This window comes from Euphorbia lathyris, chromosome 2, assembly GCF_963576675.1.
Source record: "Euphorbia lathyris chromosome 2, ddEupLath1.1, whole genome shotgun sequence".
NCBI classification, from domain to species: Eukaryota; Viridiplantae; Streptophyta; class Magnoliopsida; order Malpighiales; family Euphorbiaceae; genus Euphorbia; species Euphorbia lathyris.
In genome coordinates, this window is record NC_088911.1 from 21,597,809 (window position 1) to 21,618,063 (window position 20,255).

At 38.4% G+C, this 20,255-nt stretch overlaps 1 protein-coding gene and 1 long non-coding RNA gene across 2 annotated transcripts; one reads left to right on the top strand and one right to left on the bottom strand.

Annotated features, from left to right (window-relative positions):
• Nucleotides 1–552: 552 nt before the first annotated feature.
• Nucleotides 553–5,481, top strand: LOC136217215 (protein transport protein SEC23 A). Its single transcript, XM_066003812.1, has 6 exons — nt 553–739; nt 873–1,859; nt 2,065–3,885; nt 4,605–4,721; nt 4,802–4,873; nt 4,997–5,481. Exons 2-6 carry the CDS (start codon nt 1,383–1,385, stop codon nt 5,132–5,134), a joined length of 2,625 nt encoding a protein of 874 aa, XP_065859884.1. The 5' UTR covers nt 553–739; nt 873–1,382; the 3' UTR covers nt 5,135–5,481.
• Nucleotides 5,482–7,024: 1,543 nt separating this feature from the next.
• On the bottom strand, nt 7,025–8,033 carry LOC136220294 (uncharacterized). The gene is made up of 2 exons (XR_010684465.1): nt 7,832–8,033; nt 7,025–7,741 (listed from the first exon to the last, which is right to left on the bottom strand). It is a non-coding gene; the product is annotated as an uncharacterized lncRNA (long non-coding RNA).
• Nucleotides 8,034–20,255: the final 12,222 nt, after the last annotated feature.

Sequence of the window (20,255 nt, forward strand, 5' to 3'; positions counted from 1 at the left end):
CAATTCCAAAGAAGATGGATAAATACATATTTTTCTAATTCATATGCAGTCATTGAAATATTTTTAAATATTTAAGAATAAAGATAGAGAACTATTTTTCACATCGCAATGTTTACCATTATAATAGACGGTAGAATCTCTATATAGAAATACACTTGGGATCAGACTATTTGTATAACAATTGGAAGGTTATTACTAAATAGAGTTTGGTAATAGAGATTATTATCAAGTTGGGACGAAATTTTTTATAACAAAATAAAAGTTATTCCTATATAGAGTATTCATATATAGAGGTTTTACTGTACCAGATATGATCAATTTATTCCAATTTAAAATTTAAATATTGATACAAGTAGTAATATTTGAAAAATTAATCTAAATATAATTAATTTTAATATTTAAAGTTTGTGGAATTTGGATTATTTCAAGATTGAATTAATATGTAAATTTTAATTTAGACACATTGTGAGTAATTTTGACCTTAATTCAAAAAAAGAAAAAAATATATACAAATATATTTGCATGTGCATCTATAGACAAATGGTTCCACCGTATTGAAGCTCTGGCTCTATACTTGTCCCCGCGCTAGTTCCATTGACAGGAGCCTTGCTCGTTGAACTGCAAAGTCAAGGTTCAGGACCCGGTAGACAGAATCTGGAAACAGAATCAGAGAAGAAATCATGTCTTTTTAAAAAGATTGCTCCGCTATTTCTCTGAATCATTTCCCCCTTTCTATCAGGTATGTGATTCCACTAATCTCAGCTCAATTTTATCAAATTTTGGTTCATTTTTGGAGACGAACCCTAGATCTTTTCTTTCCAGAAAGGCTGATTCAGCAGGGTCATTTGTCTTTCCTCTTTTTTCTTGGTTAGATTTCAGTGTGCGAGGACGGAATTAGTGCCCAATTGTGCATAGGCAAGAGAGCTCGGTGATCAGGTTTTGTTCACATATGCGTTTTATTTCACAGAATTTGATATCTGAAGGCAAAATTCGATGCTTTCGGAGGATTCTTTAATGGGTTTTGATTACATTGTCATGCCTTGAGCTGGGATTCGATCAAAATTTAACCTTGGTTCTTGATTGCTTCTGGGTTGAAGGTTGTTTTGAGGGTTTGGGTTCTCTTTCTTGTTCTCCAATAGATAAGGATTGGGTTTGAATGCTTCAGCTGCCCCTTTACTAGGTTGTTTTTTGCCCATTTATTAATTAGACTTGTCATTGGACTCATATTTCATCAGAATCACTTAATTCTCAAAGCCCTCTCTCTGAATTCTCTTCTCCTTCAGTTAATAAATTGAACTCTGTATACGTTTCTGTATAATCTGGTGTTTCGTTTAATCTGCCAGAAAATTATTGTTCTTTAATAAAGAAAACCATTGAATTCAATGGCTAGTCCGCCACGTGCTCGGAGACATCCTACCCCTCTTGCTCTCCCAAATCCTGGTACATCAATATTTCAACCCGAGAAAAGTCCAATAACTCCTTCCCCTCCAATGATACCTGGAGCTCCCAAATTTCCTCCCCCAAATCTGCAGCAAGATCAGTTGTCTTCCCCCTCAATCAAAGTTCCGAATTTATTATCACCAGCCAATGGGGTTAAGTCTGGGAGTGTGGTTCCTCATTTAAGCACTCCCCCTGGTCCTCCAGTTTTTACTTCACCAGTCCGACCAGCTGCTGTACCTTTTCGATCTTCTCCTGCAACTCCTCAGCCGATGGCTTTCTCATCAGGAGCTTCTTTGCCTACATCATCATCTCCCCATTTCTCAAATGGGTCTATTGACTTGCAGCACCAAGCTCGCCAAACTTCAGAGGACTTGACGCTTGTTGCAGAGATTCCTGGTGTCTTCTTCTCTGCTCACAAGGTATTTCTTTCATGCTTGCTAGCAGCAATTTTCCATGACTTGTGCTGTATGTTTTTATGTCTTCTACCAGAGCTTCAATGGTCATGAGATCCTTGTATGTGGTTGTTACTAATCGTATGTTGGATAAACTTATTGCAATTCTTTCATTTCTCACACTGATTTATTTTTGGAACGATATGTATTGTTCCTATGTGGCTATATATAGGTGTTGAAGCAGAAGAAACTAGCAAATGTTCCCACTTTGGGTTTTGGGGCGTTGATTTCCCCTGGGAGAGAGATTTCACAAGGTCCTCAAATAATACAGCGTGATCCCCATCGCTGCCAAAATTGCGGCGGCTTTGCAAATTTGTATTGTAAGATATTGCTTGGTTCAGGCCAGTGGCAATGTGTAATTTGCAGAAAATTGAATGGAAGTGATGGTGAATACATAGCTCCAAGCAAAGAAGATCTTTTTAACTTTCCAGAGCTTTCGTCGCCCATAGTTGATTATGTTCAAACTGGAAACAAGAGACCTGGTTTTGTTCCAGTTTCAGATTCCAGAATGTCTGCACCCACTTTTCTTGTTATAGACGACTGTTTGGATGAACCGCACCTGCAACATTTACAAAGCTCCTTGCATGCATTTGTTGATTCACTTCCTCCTACAGCCAGAATTGGAATCATATTGTATGGTCGCACTGTGTCCGTTTATGATTTTTCAGAAGAATCAATGGCATCTGCTGATGTACTTCCTGGTGATAAATCGCCTACCCAAGAGTCCTTGAAAGCAATGATTTATGGAACTGGTGTGTACTTATCACCTATGCATGCTTCAAAAGAGGTTGCACACCAAATCTTTTCATCATTGAGACCATTTAAATTGAACATTGCTGAAGCTTCTAGAGATCGGTGCCTTGGTACTGCAGTTGAGGTTGCTTTATCTATAGTTCAAGGACCATCTGCAGAAATGTCTCGTGGTGTAGTCAAAAGGGCTGGGGGTAGTAGCAGGATTATTGTGTGTGCTGGTGGACCTAATACTTATGGCCCTGGATCTGTCCCACATTCTTTTAGTCACCCAAATTATCCTCATATGGAAAAGGTGGCCTTGAAATGGATGGAACATCTTGGTAATGAAGCTCATCGGCACAATACAATTGTTGACATTCTATGTGCTGGAACTTGTCCAGTTAGAGTTCCAGTTCTGCAGCCGCTTGCTAAAGCATCCGGTGGTGTTATGGTTCTCCATGATGATTTTGGGGAAGCCTTTGGTGTAAACTTGCAAAGGGCATCTACCAGGGCATCAGGTTCCCAGGGTTTATTGGACATTAGATGTTCTAGTGAAATTCTTATTACTCAAGTTGTGGGTCCTGGGGAAGAGGCACGTATAGACGCACAAGAAACTTTTAAAAATGACGCTTCTCTCTCCATTCAAATGTTAAGTGTAGAAGAAACTCAGAGCTTTGCTCTCTCAATGGAAACGAAAGGAGAAATCAAGAGTGACTGTGTGTTTGTCCAGTTTGCAATTCAATACTCGAGTGTTTATCAAGCTGATATTTCAAGAGTTATCACTGTTAGATTGCCTACAGTTGATAGTGTTTCAGAATATCTCGAGAGTGTTCAAGATGAAGTAGCTGCAGTCCTCATTGCCAAAAGGACTCTCTTGCGAGCCAAAAACTCTTCTGATGCAATTGATATGCGAGCAACAATTGATGAGAGAATTAAAGACATTGCTGCGAAATTTGGGTCTCAGGTACCAAAGACAAAACTTAATCGATTTCCCAAAGAGCTCTCTCTGTTACCGGAGCTCCTTTTTCATCTTAGAAGGGGGCCGCTTTTGGGAAGCATAGTTGGGCATGAAGATGAGAGGTCTGTGTTACGGAATCTGTTTCTCAATGCTTCCTTTGATCTTTCCCTCCGTATGGTAGCACCTCGTTGTTTAATGCACCGAGAAGGAGGCACCTTTGAGGAATTACCTGCATATGACCTAGCAATGCAGTCTGATACAGCTGTTGTTCTTGATCATGGCACTGATGTCTTCATCTGGCTAGTAAGCTGCTGAACTTTTCTTTCTTGCCGTTTTATCGACCCTGTATCTATATATATGTGTGTGTGTATGTGTTTGCATTTCATGCCTACGATTTATGGAGCTTTGAACTGCATGTGTCTTCGCCTTAGCCTGTAACCTGCATTAGGTTGATTTTTTTTTCACTCATCTTGCCTTTTAAGCTGCAAGTTCTAAGAATATGAAGTGCAGATGCAAAACTAACACGATATAGTATTGTCAATAGAGCATTAGAACCATATTATTTGCTTTGATCTAAAATAATACAACATTAAGAGCAATGTTTACTGAAAGGGCCCATACCCTTAGTGTACCCGGAGTTCTGCCTTTGGATGCCATATCTATTCCATGATTTGACAGGAGTGAATTATTTCCCTTTTTTCTGAAAAAAAAATCAAATAAATAACACTTCTTGAAGTAGACTTAAATATACTTTCTTAAAGTCGTTGCTGAATGCTGGAATTAAATTGGGCCAAGTTGCTGAGATATTATTGCCGTGTCAGACATGGTAGGATGCTTTTGTTCATTCAGCTAAGGAATTTTGATGTTACAAATGCTGAATCCTTAATTGAATCTCTCATTGCTCTGTCTATGCAATTTTCTCAGTATGGAGAACATTTTGTTCTCTGAGTTATATTATCCTAACCTAACCACTGTTAATCAGCAGTCCTCAATGACATTTTCTAAACAACTGGTAATTGCAGGGCGCTGAACTTGCCGCAGATGAAGGAAGAAGTGCAGCAGCTTTAGCTGCTTGCAGAACATTAGCGGAAGAGCTCACTGAGTTGCGATTTCCGGCTCCAAGGATCCTTGCGTTCAAGGTTCTTACCCATTATTGTCTTCATAATCTTTTATTATTGATGCCTAAATTATAGAACTGATCGGTTTTTGTAAATAACAGGAAGGAAGTTCTCAAGCTCGATACTTTGTGTCTCGGTTGATACCAGCACACAAGGATCCTCCTTATGAGCAGGTGATGATGGAAACAATTAAAAAAACATGTCCATTGAATTGTTTTTATTCCTCGAATTATCAAATGGTTGATTTCAAAATTGAAAAAGATGTTATCTTTGCTGATCTTCAACTTCAATTGCAGGAGGCAAGATTTCCTCAGCTTCGATATTTAACACCGGAGCAGAGGACGAAGCTGAAATGCAGCTTTATTCATTTCGATGATCCTAGTTTATGCGAGTGGATGCGAAGTTTGAAAGTGGTGCCACCGGAACCAAGTTAAGTAGTAAAGATGTGCAGTTTAGTGGCTTCTCCCCCAGGAAGAAGAATCTTAGGAAATGAGTCCTTTTTACAACCCAAATCTCAGTGGTCGTTTTGCTTGCGTGATGTCCATTAATATCACCCAATCCTTTCTTTTTTTTTATACACAGGAAACATCTCACAAATTTTTGTTATTTGGTTTCTTAATTCAAATGCTTTACCAGAGCAATAAGCTTTTCTTTTTCTTTGGACTAGGCTTGGGATATAGCAAAACTAGCGTGGGATATAGCAAATTTTTGTTATTTGGTTTCTTAATTCATGCTTTAAATACATATATTTATATAGGTAAATTACACACGTGTGTACAACCGTTACTCTGTCTCACACTTTGATATACAACCTTTATTTTTTCATATAAAACTCCACAAGGTTAAACTCCACAAGGTTGACCTTCTACTAAAAGGTACCACAGCTAAAAATGACTGGTCAACTCTAGTCAACTTGTCACATCATCAAATTTTAACACATCTTTTAGTAAGAGTATGGTTCATCTATCCTCTTCAACCTTCTATCTCTACTTATTTTCTCTCTTTTCCATTTTTTTAAACATCATTTCTCTATCTAACTCTCTTCTCTCTCTCCCTTTCTCTCCCTAAACTCTCCTCCTTCTCTTTTTAATTCTCTACCGAACCCCCAAAACTACCCGTATATGCAATATGCATCGAACCTTTAAAAGTACCATATGGCCCTTTTACTAATGATTATACACGAAGAGAGCATTTTGGGCTAGTTCAAATTGCAAACGATGAAGTCATTGAAGTATATGAAACTCAAGCATAACATGTGGTCGTTCAACATCGAGGTTTAAGTGGAATACTACACTTGATTTTTTTTTTATGCAATACTTGGTTATTAGTTGCAAACATTGAAGTCGTCGGTACGAATCAATGACTCAGTGGTTTTTGAAAACAAATCACCAATCATTTCAATATGTATAAGCCGGAAGGTCCTTGTTTACCAAAAGAAAATACGACTTCAGTTAAATTTTACAAAATTAGTAAAACAGTCTCTGATTTTGTTGGGTGTTACTCTGACATTGTTCATTTGAAACCCAATGGCCATTCCGATGCACAAATCATTGAGAAGGCCGAACTGCACTATCTTCAAAGGAGTAGCTCCAAATTTTCATTTGTCCATTATTGGCAAATAATGAAAGATGAACCTAAACGGCCCACTTTTAAAGAAAAATAATATTATGAAGATTCCTCTGAGAGAATGAAACTTTCTGCATAAGGACAATACAATTTAGCAAGTGAAAGTGGCAATGATGTATAATCATTTCCTCAACATCCAATAAGCCAAAAAGCAACTAAAAAAACGTCAAAAGGAAAAAAAAATCGAGTGGATCTTCTCAAAATATAGATGAGAAATTCTACAAACAAATACAATTACAAAAAGTTAAAACAGATCAAGATTTAGCGCAACAAGGGATAACTTTTTTTCGGAATCAAGACAACAAATTAAACAAAAAGATTTCGAAATTCTCGATAAAAATACTTCAGGAATGGATGCAGAGCAACTGTTATGACCAAAAAAAATTGCGCATACATCGAATCGAAGTATGCTATTTTTAATTATGTTATTGTTTCTTTCATTTGATTTGTAATGTCATTAATTGTGTTTTTTTTTTTTTTTGTAATATTATTGATTTAAATGAAGTTGTTTTATGGATTTTATAATATATTTAGTTTAGGGAAAAGTACAAAAATAAACCTTGTAGTTTGACCCATTTTCGAACTGCACCCATGTGGTTTAAAAGTTTGCAAAGTGGTACCATGTACTTCATTCCGTTAGCAAACATAGACATTTCCGTCTAACGGTGTTAAAAATGATAAGGTGGCAGTCAAAGTCAAAAAGTCAAAGGGTCATTTTTGTCATTTCATTATATTTTTATATTTTAAAAAAGATCAAATTGTGGGTAATTATATGAACCAATTTTAGATGCGACTAAACCGGAAACCAAACACCCATCTATCTTGTATCTTCTAAACCAGCCTTCTTTTCCCACTTCAAAGCTATCGCCGCCCATCACCACCACAACCTCCGCCGTCCTTTGCCGTCTTTCATTTCTCTCAGGTTCCTCTCTTTCGCATCCCCTGAAGAAGCTGCAGCAGAACGTCGTCGCCGTAAGCGCCGCCTCGGTATTGAACCTCCGCTGTCGTCTCTCCTCCGCTGTTCCTCTCTTTCGCATCCCCTGAAGAAGCTGCAGCAGAACGTCGTCGCCGTAAGCGCCGCCTCGGTATTGAACCTCCAATGTCGTCTCTCCTCCGCTGTTCCTCTCTTTCGCATCCCCTGAAGAAGCTGCAGCAGATCGAGATCTTCCATGACATTGCGAAGAAACTCTATCATTTGTTCCGGCTCCTAGCTTCCAATCGATTGTTCATACCTTTAACCTCTTTATCCAGGCCCCCCTGTTCTTGCTTCATCCTTGTTACCTCTATAATTCCTCAATTTTAATTAGTGCCATTAATGAGCTCTTGCTTTCTTCCAACTATATTCTTCAATAATTGCTTTTGCCCCCTTCACTCATTTGCGAATTCCCATTGCCTGGATCTACTTTTCTGAATCCCTGTATTTATCAATTGAAAATGAATTAAAAAATAAAAACTTGAGAAATCCGATAGGAAATTACAGAGATTAATTAATCAGATTGACTCACATAATTGTCAACTGACGAACAAAGCTAGAGAAATTGTTGTGTTTGAAATATACAGGTAAGATTTTCTGCGAAAAATCTAATGGATTGAAATTGTTGTTAGTTTTACCCCATCACAGGAGTAAGCTGTAGAAGACGGACGAGGAGTTTGGGAGCGAGCAGAGGAGAGAGATGGGGAAGAAAGATGATAGGTGAGGTGTCAATTGTATATTGGGTAAGGATTATGATTTAAAAATAAAATAAATGATTAAATATAAAATAAATGAAATGACAAAAATGACTTTTTGACTTTGACTGCCACCTCATCATTTTTAACACCGTTAGACGGAAATGTCTATGTTTGCTAACGGAATGAAGTACATGGTACCACTTTACAAACTTTTAAACCACATGGGTGCAGTTCGAAAATGGACCAAAACACAAGGTTTATTTTTGTACTTTTCCCTTTAATTTATTCACATTGCATTAAAAATTACATTACATTAAAAATATACTATATTAAAACTTTCTAATGAAAATAAAATTTATAACTTTGAATACATTACATTAAAAATACATTGAAAATATATAGTCAAGTATTGAATTAATTATTTTATTGGATAAATATTTTTTAGGAAAAAGTATAAAAATAAATCATGTGGTTTAATCGATTTATAAATATAATTCACGTGGTTTAAAAGTTGACAAACGAGTACCTAAGATAAACACATTGGAAATTGTTTGGATCAGATGCGACAAAGATTCTTATATGATTACCAATAACAATTGCTACTCTCTCTTCCACGTAAAGCTACTTGGATGATTATGAGCTTGGATCTAAACATCAATATGGAATAAAGGAAGTTCCACAAAAATATCATCATGTCCTAGACGTTTGACAATGAGCCGTTTGTTATCAAAATACCATATATCATTGTCTATGATTCTTCTAATATCAATCTCATGAAATAATTGAAAAAAAGAAATAGATTGATATTTAGAGACCGAATATACATGATTTTACCCGAAAATCTCATCAATCTCTATTATTTTGTCAATCAGAAAATGCCTACCAAAAATCAACGAAGATCTAGATTGTTGCTTCCTAGATCATCTTCACAAATCATGATACCCCAGTTTTCCTCATCCTCAATGGACATATTACCATACAAAGTGTTGATACCGGAAGAACCCATCAAGAAAACCACAAGGAACGAGAACCAAATGCAGAAAAACCATAAGGAATAAGAAAACAAACACAACAATACGAACTTGTCAGAAGACGAGACTAAAATATCATATTATTTTCATTTGTTTTTAATTAAATCCTAATTTTAATAAAAAAAAATTAAGTAGGGATGTAAATGAGCTGAGCCGCTCATGAGCATCTCGACAAAAACTTGATCGTGTTCTTACATAAAAAAAAACATAAAAAATCAATAAAATAAAATAAAATACATAAAAAAATCAATAAAATTGATTATACGAACTCACGCCATATATTCGCTATCCTATTCCCCTCACGTTTAAGAAAGACAATGCTATTGACTCTACAAAGACTCGCAAGGCTATTATAACAATTTTAAAAGCACCCCAAACTCCGTAATATTTAGTCGTCGTCCTCGCAGTCCCTTAACAACTTACTAGGCATCCATTTCTACTATGACTTGATACCGCACTTGTTTTATTAGATCCATTATTGAGTGTAATAAAAATATATCATTTAATAATTGTTCTTTTACATAATTCATTTTTCAGTTTATTATTTACAACAACAACAACAAAGCCTTAGTCCCGAAATGATTCGAGATCGGCTAACATGAACCATTATACAAAACCATGAAATCAAGTCGTGTCAGCAACATAAATTCTCTCCTTTCATTCTGTCCTATCCACTACCATATTTTCCTCAATTCCCAATAAACTCATATCACTCTCGATCACCCTCTTCCAAGTTTGCTTAGGTCTTCCCCTAGCCCTCAACATTACATCCCTTTGCCACTCTTCAGTCCTCCTAACCGGCGCATCAAGCGCTATTTGTCTTATATGGCCAAACAACATTAGTCGGTTTTCCTTCATTTTATTCTCAATACATGTAACCTCTACTTTTGTCCTAATTATTTCATTACTCACCCAGTCCTTTCTCATATGACTACACATCCATCTCAACACATGCATCTCCGCCACGGACATCTTATGAATGTGACAGTGTTTCATTGCCCAACACTCCGTACCATATAACAATGCAGATCTAATTATCGTGCGGTAGAATTTGCCCTTTAATCTATTAGGCATGTTAGGGTCACAAAGGAAACCCGTATCGCTATTCCACCTCGACCAACCAATTTTAATTCTATGAGCAATATCACCATCTACTTCATCTTTAGACCTCTAAAATACCAGAATCAGTCCTGAAATCATGATTAGCTCTAATTAGAGCTAAATGTTAAAATCATTGTAATTTCACCGTAATAAGCTTAGATCAAACAATAAGTGGAATCGGTGATGTCAACAGTAGGGTTTGCATATAGCTCCTAATAAAAAAGAGAGATCGGTGTTGTTATACCCAACCATGAATTCCCACCTCTAGCCCCGTGAAAGGACGAAAATGCCCTTTCGGGGGCTTTGGGTGGGAGAAGGCTTTTTTTTACCTTCCCGACACGCGGGTGTGTGGTTATCATGCCCCATCTTGCGGTCGGGCGTGATAGCCACACACTCGACCATACGGTGAGGCGTGTGGCTATCACGCTCGACCGCAAGGTGGGGCATGATTGCCACACGCCCGCATGTCGGGAAGGCAAAAAAAATAAAGTCGTTATCCGATTAAATCCGTAAATACCTGTTAACACTACACAATTTTACTTAAATCCTGTAAATACATACAATTTTAATTAAAACCTGTAACAATAATATAAGTTCATGAATAAATATTATTAATTAAAACACATAAATTTATATACATCAATCAATGTAATCTAGTCCAAGCCGCTCTCCTGTCAGCATATATATTGTCCAAGTGACGAACACTCGGATCACGAAATCTATGTCATTGGGTGGCAATGGGAGGCACTGGAAATCCAGGTCTTAAATAAAGACGTGTGTAGTGTTCATAACTCCCCAAATGACAAATGACAATCTCTCGCTCCGGTGGTCTGCCATCGTCCGAACGCATCGGCAGTATAGTACAACATCCTAACTGTGGCGTAGTAAAAAGGAATATCACTGCATTCAACAGAGATGCGGCAGTATATAAGTCATCCGGACTCACCATCCAGTGGGATTGACCACACCCCGCTCTTGTCCATCTAATAAGCGTGAGGGCATCATCTACTCGGTTCCAAAACACTGGCGCATATAGATCACGGTGGGCCCGCACCTCATTTTCTATAAGCACTCTCAATAGCTTCCACTCCTCTTGGTTATTTGTGATGGCGTCGGCTAAAACACGAAATCCGCAGTTACCATCTGATACAACATCTAGGTATCCAGTAATATATGGTACGATTAGTCCCTTAACCCTATGTAAATGTTGGTATCTGCTGATATCCACATCAAATCCGGCTGCAAATATGAACATATGAAGTTCGTCAGTTATAATATATTTACTTTAACATGAAGTTATTTATTACGAAAATATAATATACCCGGTATCTCGTTGTTATGTACAGAGGACTATGAGCTTCGGCCTCGACTACGAATACTCCTCGAAGTAGAAGACCGAACACGACCACATGCACCCTGACTATACTCCCATGCACTCGGATTCCGCTTCGTAGATGAATTCCCTTTTGGTCTACCTCTAACTGTGTCTTTGACCTCGGGTTCTTTGTAACTACTTTGATCCGGGTTAATTTGATCATGGATGTAGACAGATATGCTACGCACCATTGCAGGATCTAATTTGTCAACCTTTTCCACAAGAGAGTGAAAAAACCGGTGATCCTCGGACCCGTCACCATATACGAGAGTAGTAACTGGTATGTCACTCAAACCATCAAATGCAAGAGCTCTCCAAAAAGGATGGATGCGCTCCACACTAACCGATGTATTCGACTCAATATATTTTTTAATTTCACATGCACAAGGAATACCATGAGTCAGGGGCAACACACATCCGCATTGCTGAAACACATCCAAACTCAATTCGCGCATATGTACCATTTCATCATACAGTACCCGCAAACAGTAATATGAAACATGTAAGTTGAGGTACGTGAAAGGAGCTACATAGTGAGACACCGCAGATCTTCATCTCGAGTCCTCAAGTGAGTATCTGGTTACATACAGTAAAACACACTACAAAACTAGTTTGTTATAATTAAAAAGATCAAATTTAATAACAGAAAAAAGTCTTACTTAATCGCATCGATCTGAGCCTCAATGTCCTTGTGCACCTTCGCCCACACTGTATCGAGTGCACCAGTAGATAAATTCAACCACTGCTTCAACTGTGCATGTGAACTCTCCACTCGACAAGTTGTTGTGTTTCCTAAGTGCAACACCTTGTTCGTCCATGCTCGACAGAACTTCTCCTTATGCACTAGCCATGTGGTCTCCACATACTGTATCACATGAGGCCATTTGGCAGAAGTATTCTTCATGCTTATCACTGCCTCCTCATATTTGGCTATTGTCGGGGCTTCAATTATATTTTTCCATTTGGTATTCTTAAAAATAACTCCAAAATCCTTCAATCCACACAACTTGCCTACTCTATCCTCCACATCTTTATTAATATGCCATGTACACAACAAATGATGAGTTTCAGGAAAAACCTCACTAACCGGTCTCATCAAGCCTAATTTCGGGCCAGTAGCAATGACTGTCGGATGCACATCAGCTCCAAGCAAAAGCCTCAATTTTCCTAAAACCCACATATAACTACCCGCAATCTCATCCTTCATAATTGCATAGGCAATCAAGAAGTTATTGTTTGAAGGCGTCATTCCAATGATCTCAAAAAATGACATTTTATACTTGTTTGTTTTATATGTTGAATCCATACCAACAAACAAGTAGTAAGATCGGAACAGGGCGATCAAAGTAGGACATGCCATAAAGAGGTGAGTCACAACATTGCTGCCCGGCTCCGCTTGCATCCAATGTATGTACTCTATATCTATAGCAAGCCGATAAAACTGATTGATTACATCCCGACCCTCAAAACTCTCAGTCCTTATTTTTCCCCTGTAATTATACACATGTCTTTGGGTCGGGCAATCCTCAAGGTGTTTTTCTTTAGTTGCTGCAAAAATAGTACAAGGCTTTGCTTGAGCTGCACTCATTTGACGAACAATTTTTTTTTGAACCGGGACTTAGTCCACTCATCTGTCAATAGCCTTGACGATATATAACTAATCCATGATTGTGCTGTCCTCTCTCCCCAGCAACCCCATATTGAAACACCTTTCCACATGATTTTGATTTGACAAAATTATTTAAGTTAATCCATGATTAAAGGGAAATTAAATTTAAGTGCTTTGATTTAATTGTACGAATATGTTTGTTCAATGTTGAGCATAAATATAAATGAAAATAGAAATAAAAAGTAAAACAGGACGAACTCAGCATGAGAACACAACATAAGCTGAGTGAAGTGCAACTCAGCGTAATAGAAGATAAGTCATCCTCTGAACAGAAGCTTGAAGATCAAGCTAATCAATGAAGCTGAGTGGAACGCAACTCAATATCAAAAGTAGAGAAGTCTTCTTGGGAACTATATCTTGCAGAACGAAGCTAACCATGGAAGCTGAGTAGAAAAGAAATCAGTATTAGAATTGGCAACAATCATAAACAACGGCTATCAAAGTCAAGCTGAGTGATCTTCAAGACAGCGTGAATGATCCGTTTGCTAAAAGACAAGACCCGACAACTGTCTGCACCAATTCAGAAGCTTTGGAATTATGCATGGATATAGTTTCGAGATGCATGGGTCAACTGTTCGTTAGCTAAAATACGAACTGGCGCAAGAAGATGAAACCTGCGAGAAAAAGACAAACCTGACGACTGTGGAATTCAAACGACAGGATTGGCCTACAAATCTGAAGCTGACCAGAACATGTCGCCGGAAGGAGCCATTTGAATCCAACGGATAATTCTGAATTCAAATAATTGAGCTTTCAGGTTTCAACCATAAAAGGACAAGTATACTTCTTGGATCCTTTGCCGATTGCCAAGAGAACAAAAAGCATACATACAAAGCACATCAAAACAAGAGAAAGATCTTACACCAAACTTCTATTTCTGTGTAAAAGCTAGAGTGATTTCTTTGTAATCATCTAAAGTGTTCTTTGTCTGAAAAAGAACAATTTTATATCAATCGTAGTATTGAGAGAGTGTGCTGAGTACTCGGTGTTAAGTACTCAGTGGTAGAGAAATCTAGGTGTTCGGTTATAGCACTTAGTAGGAGTTGAGTAGACGAATAGAGGACAGTACTCTTGCATATTCAACTGCCTTGTAAACGGTTTGCGCTCTACCTTTAAAGAGCTCAGTATTGAATTTAAAAAGCCCGGAGGGATTCTGGGGACTAGACGTAGGCGGAGAGGCCGAACCAGGACAAGTCATGCTGAGTAATTTCTAACTCTCTTTGAATATATATCTGTATGTGTTGCTTGCTATATTTACTCAGTATATAAATTGTTTAAGCTGACACTGAGTAAATCAGAGTGCTGAGTTGGAAGCTGATCACAAAAGTGTCATTTCCCAACTCACAAGTAAAACAGTTCTAGTCAGTATCTGACTAAAGCCGTCTTACGCCTCACTCGGCCGCGCTGACCAAAGATGAGTTGTGAAACTCAAAGAATTGAATTAAGTCAGCGTAATTAAAGCGAAAAAGTTACATTAGTTCCTAACCCCCCCCCCCCCCTCTTAGAACTAATCACACGGGACCAATTCACTACTCAAAGATTTAACAATCTTGAGCTGATCCCGATAAATGGCTGAGAACAGCACTCGATTCCTTTTTGGGGACCAAACAACACAGATACTGCCTGAGGGATTATCAATCAGTCGGCCTCCCCTATTCTTTGGATCTAATTCTACATTCTGGAATAATAGGATGAAGAACTTTATTCAAGCCACTAACATGAGTGCATGGCTTGCAATAGTTCAAGGTCCATATGTACCTTATAAAACTGTTAACAATGAGAAAGTTGTTAAGAGTGAAACTGAGTGGTCAGAAGATGACCTTAAGAAACTACAAAACAACGCTTCGGCTATCAATATGCTTCACTGTGCTCTAGATGCTACAGAGTACAATAAAATTTCAGGTTGCGAGTCAGCTCAGGAGATATGGAAGAAGCTGGAAGTAACCTATGAAGGTACAAGCAAGGTCAAGGAATCAAAGGTGAACCAACATATGAGGTTGTACGAATTGTTCGAGATGAATGAGAATGAAGACATTTCGGAGATGAACTCAAGGTTCACCAACATTATAAATGAGCTCAAGAGGCTCGGAAAGAACTTCACCGAAGAGGAACAGGTGAAGAAAATATTGAGAAGTCTTCCCAAAAGCTGGCAAGCTAAGAAGACATCGGTGGAAGAAGCTCAGGACTTGACCACATATAAATATGACGAGCTGATCGGATCTCTGCTGACTCATGAGATCTCCATGAAAATTTTTGAAGCAAAAGAAAAGTCATAAGACAAGAAGCAAAAATCTCTTGTCATGAAAGCTGACTCGACCGAAGCTGACTCTTCAGATGATGAGGAGATGGCCATGTTTACAAGAAAAATGAAGAAGCTATTTAGAAAGAATGACAGGAATAGCAAAAGGCCATACAAAAGAAGCGACAGGTACAAAGCTGAGTCCAGTGACAACAGATACAAAAAGGACAGCTCTAAGCCCGTCACATGCTTTGAGTGCCATCAAACTGGGCACATTAAGTCAAGTTGCCCTAATCTAAAGAAAGAAAAGAAGGGAAGCAAGAAGACAATGGTGGCCACATGGAGTGACAACGATGACTCAACATCATCAGAAACTGAAGCCACTGAGTCAGCAAACATCTGTTTCATGGCTGATGACGCTGCCAACCACACTTGATCTGAGCAAGCTGACCTTTCAGAGGAATCAGAACAAGAGGAACACCCCAATGAGGTAACATCCTTAGACTTGCTTAGAAATGAAATGATTAACGCCTTGAGTGATCTATATACACTGACTAAAAAGTGTAATAAGAAAATAAAAGCACTCAGTAGGCGCTGTGACGAGATTGAAGAGGTCAAACTTAGTGACCTTCGATATCTTCTCCAAGACAACTCAACTTTGCATGACAACATAGAAATTATGCACAAGTTTGTCTCGGAAGTCCAATCAGATTCAAAGAAACTGAGAAAGGACGTCACAACCCTACAGAACCAAATAAAAGGTTCAACTAAAAAATCCCACGCTGAGTACTCAGGTACTGGTCAGCGTAGACAGTCCACTCAGTGTGACTGTTGTGGGAAAAGAGGTCACACAATAGATGTGTGTTGGTATAATCGGCGGATTGTCCAATGTGACTTCTGCGGAAAGAAAGGCCATACTACTAAGGTATGTTGGCATGCTCAGCACAATGGTGCTGACCAAAAACAAAGTCACCCTAAAAGGGTAACTCATCGTGACTTCTGTGGTAAACAAGGCCACACTATAAAAGTATGTCGTCACAAATTAAAACATGACTTTGCACTTGTCTATGCTAACAAACGAGGACCCAAAAAGAATTGGGTACCTAAAGATGAATGATTCAAAATGCAGGTGAGCCTGAGGTGCGTGGAGAAGTCAAAGCTTTGGTATATTGACAGCGCATGCTCAAGGCATATGACTGGTGATGAAACTCAGTTCATCACACTTGAGCTTGAACGAGGAGGTAACGTAAGCTTTAGAGACAATAAGAAGGGTAAGATAGTAGGGTCAGGTACTATCGGAGGTAACCCCACTATTGAGTCAGTGTCCTTAGTTAAAGGTCTCAAATATAACCTATTGAGCGTAGCTCAGCTGTGTGACAGCGGTAGGCAGGTTATATTTGATGCTACTCAGTGTCGAATACTCGAGGGAAAAACAAACAAATTGATTTTAACTGCCCCTCGTGTTGACAACATATATATGTTGAGTTTAGAAAAACAATGTTCAAAAATTATATGCTTAGTATCTAAAGAGGATAACTCCTGGCTATGGCATATGAGACTTGGTCATGTAAGCATGGACCTCCTTGTCAAATTAGCTAGAAAGCAATTAGTTGAGGGATTGCCCAAATTGAAATTTGAAAAAGATCAATTAGGTAATGCTTGTCAGCAAGGTAAACAAACGAAAAAGTCTTTTCAAAGTAAAAACATTGTCTCAACCAAGAGACCATTGGAATTACTAGATTTGGACCTTTTCGGACCTGTCCAGCCACTCAGCTTGGGCGGTAAGAAATTCTCCTTAGTCATTGTAGACGATTTCTCTCGGTATACTTGGATCATCTTGCTGAGTAGCAAGGATGAAACTTTTGAGATGTTCACAACATTGATTAAGAAGCTTGAAAATGACAAAGACCTAAGAGTAGCTCATATTAGAAGTGACAATGGCGAAGAATTCAAAAACCAACAGTTTGATGAATTCTGTGAAGTCAGTAGCATTGACCATAACTTTTCTGCTCCTATGACACCTCAACAAAATGGGGTTGTTGAAAGGAAGAACAGGACAATAGTTGAAATTGCTAGGACAATGCTGAGCGAAAATAGGCTTCCAAAGTATTTCTGGGGTGAAGCTGTCCACACAGCATGCTATATACTCAATAAGGCTTTAGTTAGACCTGTTCTTAAGAAAACCCCATATGAACTTTGGAAAGGACGAAAGCCCAACATTGGCTACTTTCGTGCCTTTGGGTGTAAATGTTTTATACTCAATACAAAAGATAACCTTGCAAAATTTAATGCTAAAGCTGACGAAGCGATCTTTTTAGGGTACTCAACTAACAGTAAAGCATATAGGGTATATAATAAATGAACTCAAGTTGTAGAAGAGTCTGTTCATATCGAGTTCGATGAAACTGACCCTGCAGGAAAGACAACTCAGCCCGCCGAAGATGAATCAAGCTCAGCTTCCGCTGACCAAACAGGAGCCGCTGAGTCATCAATACAAGGGCTGACCAAAGGTAAAAACGAAACCGAAATTACCTTTGCTGACCAGTCTACTCATGCAGATATTGTAGAAACACCTATCCCAGACAACTCAACATTACCTAAAGAAATAAAAATTCTAAGAGGACATTCGGAGAAGTCCATTCTTGATGCTGCTGACAACAAGCTGATGACCAGAGATCAGCTTAGAAAGTATCTCAACAATGTTGCATTCGTCTCAATACATGAGCCAAAGAACTTCTCAGAAGCTGAGCACGACGAACATTGGATCAATGTTATGCAAGAGGAGCTTGATCAATTCAAAAGAAATGAGGTATGAGATTTAGTACCATAACCTAGGAATCAAAAGACCAATGGAACTAAGTGGGTCTTTAGAAGATGAGCAAGGCAATGTAGTCAGAAACAAAGCTCGACTTGTAGCCCAAGGCTATAGTCAGCAAGAAGGCATTGACTATGGTGAAACCTTTGCTCCCGTTGCTAGGCTAGAGGCTATATGAATATTGTGTGCATATGCTAGCTACATGAACTTTAAACTGTTGGTCCCTTATAACGTAACAAGTTAGTTCCAAGGGGGGGGGGGTTAGGAACTATTTAAAATTTTGTACGTTGGGGCTGACTTCTTTTTCTTTGAAAAGGAATTATATAGCGCGCTGAGTGAAATAAGACACTAGCTTAGTCAACTGGTGACTAAGTCAGCTTCTTTCTTTGAGTCAAGAGATAGCACTTAAGTCTATTCCTAAACTCAGATACTCAATGCACACAACTCTGCGTGACCTCTTTACTTGGTCAATTTTGTTTAAGCAAGCAATATATAGATTAAAGGAGTTTAAGGTTAGAACGATGTTACTCAGCAGATTTATCCAGGTTCGGCCTCTACGCCTACGTCCTGTCCCCGGAACACGTTCCGAGCTTTCGAATTCTCTACTGAGCTCTTTAAAGGTAGAGCATCAAACCTTTTACAACAAGAAGCTGAGTATAACAAGAGTACCTTCCTCTATACCTCTACTCACTCCTATTCTATTGCTGAGTACTACAACCGAGTACTCAGCCTCTCCTTTCTATTTCTAGAATTGATAAAAAGATTGTCCTAAACAACAATTGCTCAGACACTTTAGATGATTGGATAATCACTCTAGACTTTTACACAGTAATATGGAAATTGGTGTAAGTATTTGCTTTGCTTTTTCTCACAGATTCTTCGAGTGTGAATTTGGTCAGCGTAATGGCTAGTTGAAGATCTGCATCGAATGAAGCAACTGAAAGGCCTATTTATAGTGACACTTGAGGTATCGGTTATTTCAAATTTCGAAATAACCATTGGAGGGAAACGGCTTGATGTCGTTGTCACTCATTACACGCTCAGTGCCGTTAGCCAATCAGATTGTTGTATCTTCTGTCTTCGGTCAGTGTTGAGCAGCTTTTAGACAGACAGGCAGAATGTTTTGCCTTTTATGGCAAAGTCTTCCAGACAGCTTTCTGTGTCTTCTGAACTTTACCCAAAGTAGAAATACTTTGTCTTGAAGTTGTTCCTTGCTCAGCTGCTGTCTTGTACTCTTTGTCGTCCAACTCAGCAGCTTCGTTCCGAAGTAGATAAAGAAAAGTCTTCCAGATCCTTCTTCATGCTGAGCTGCGTTTTGTCCACAACGACAGCGTTTTGTTTACACGGGCCGAATTGTCTTGGGCCTTTGACTTTCCTTTGGGCCTTTAGCCTTTTAGTATTTATGTCTTATAAACAATTTAACTCAACATTGAACAAACACATTAGTGTAATAAATCAAAGCATTTAAACTTAGTGTATTTTTAGAATATTCTTTAAATAATTTTGTCAAATCAAAATCATGTGGAAAGGTGTTTCAACATAAACTATATCAAATGGATGTCAAAAGTGCTTTTCTTAATGGATTTATAAACGAAGAGGTTTATGTTAGTCAGCCTCCAGGGTTTGAAGATCCAAAACTTCCAAACCACGTTTATAAACTCAAGAAGGCCCTATACGGCCTAAAACAAGCACCACGTGCTTGGTACGAGAGGTTGACCAATTTCCTGCTGACCAGGAACTATGTCAAATGCAAAGCTGACACAACCTTATTCATTAAGAAAAAGGGTAAAAATACCCTGTTGGCACAAATTTACGTAGATGATATAATCTTTGGTGCTATTGATGAATCTATGTGCAAAGAATTTAGTAAACAGATGCAAACTGAGTTCGAGATGTCTATGATGGGCGAACTCAACTTCTTCCTTGGTTTACAAATCAAGTAAGGGAAGAACGGCATCTTCATTAGTCAGTCTAAGTACGCCAAAGAAATGTTAAAGAAATTTGATATGGAAGAATGCAAGCCCATAT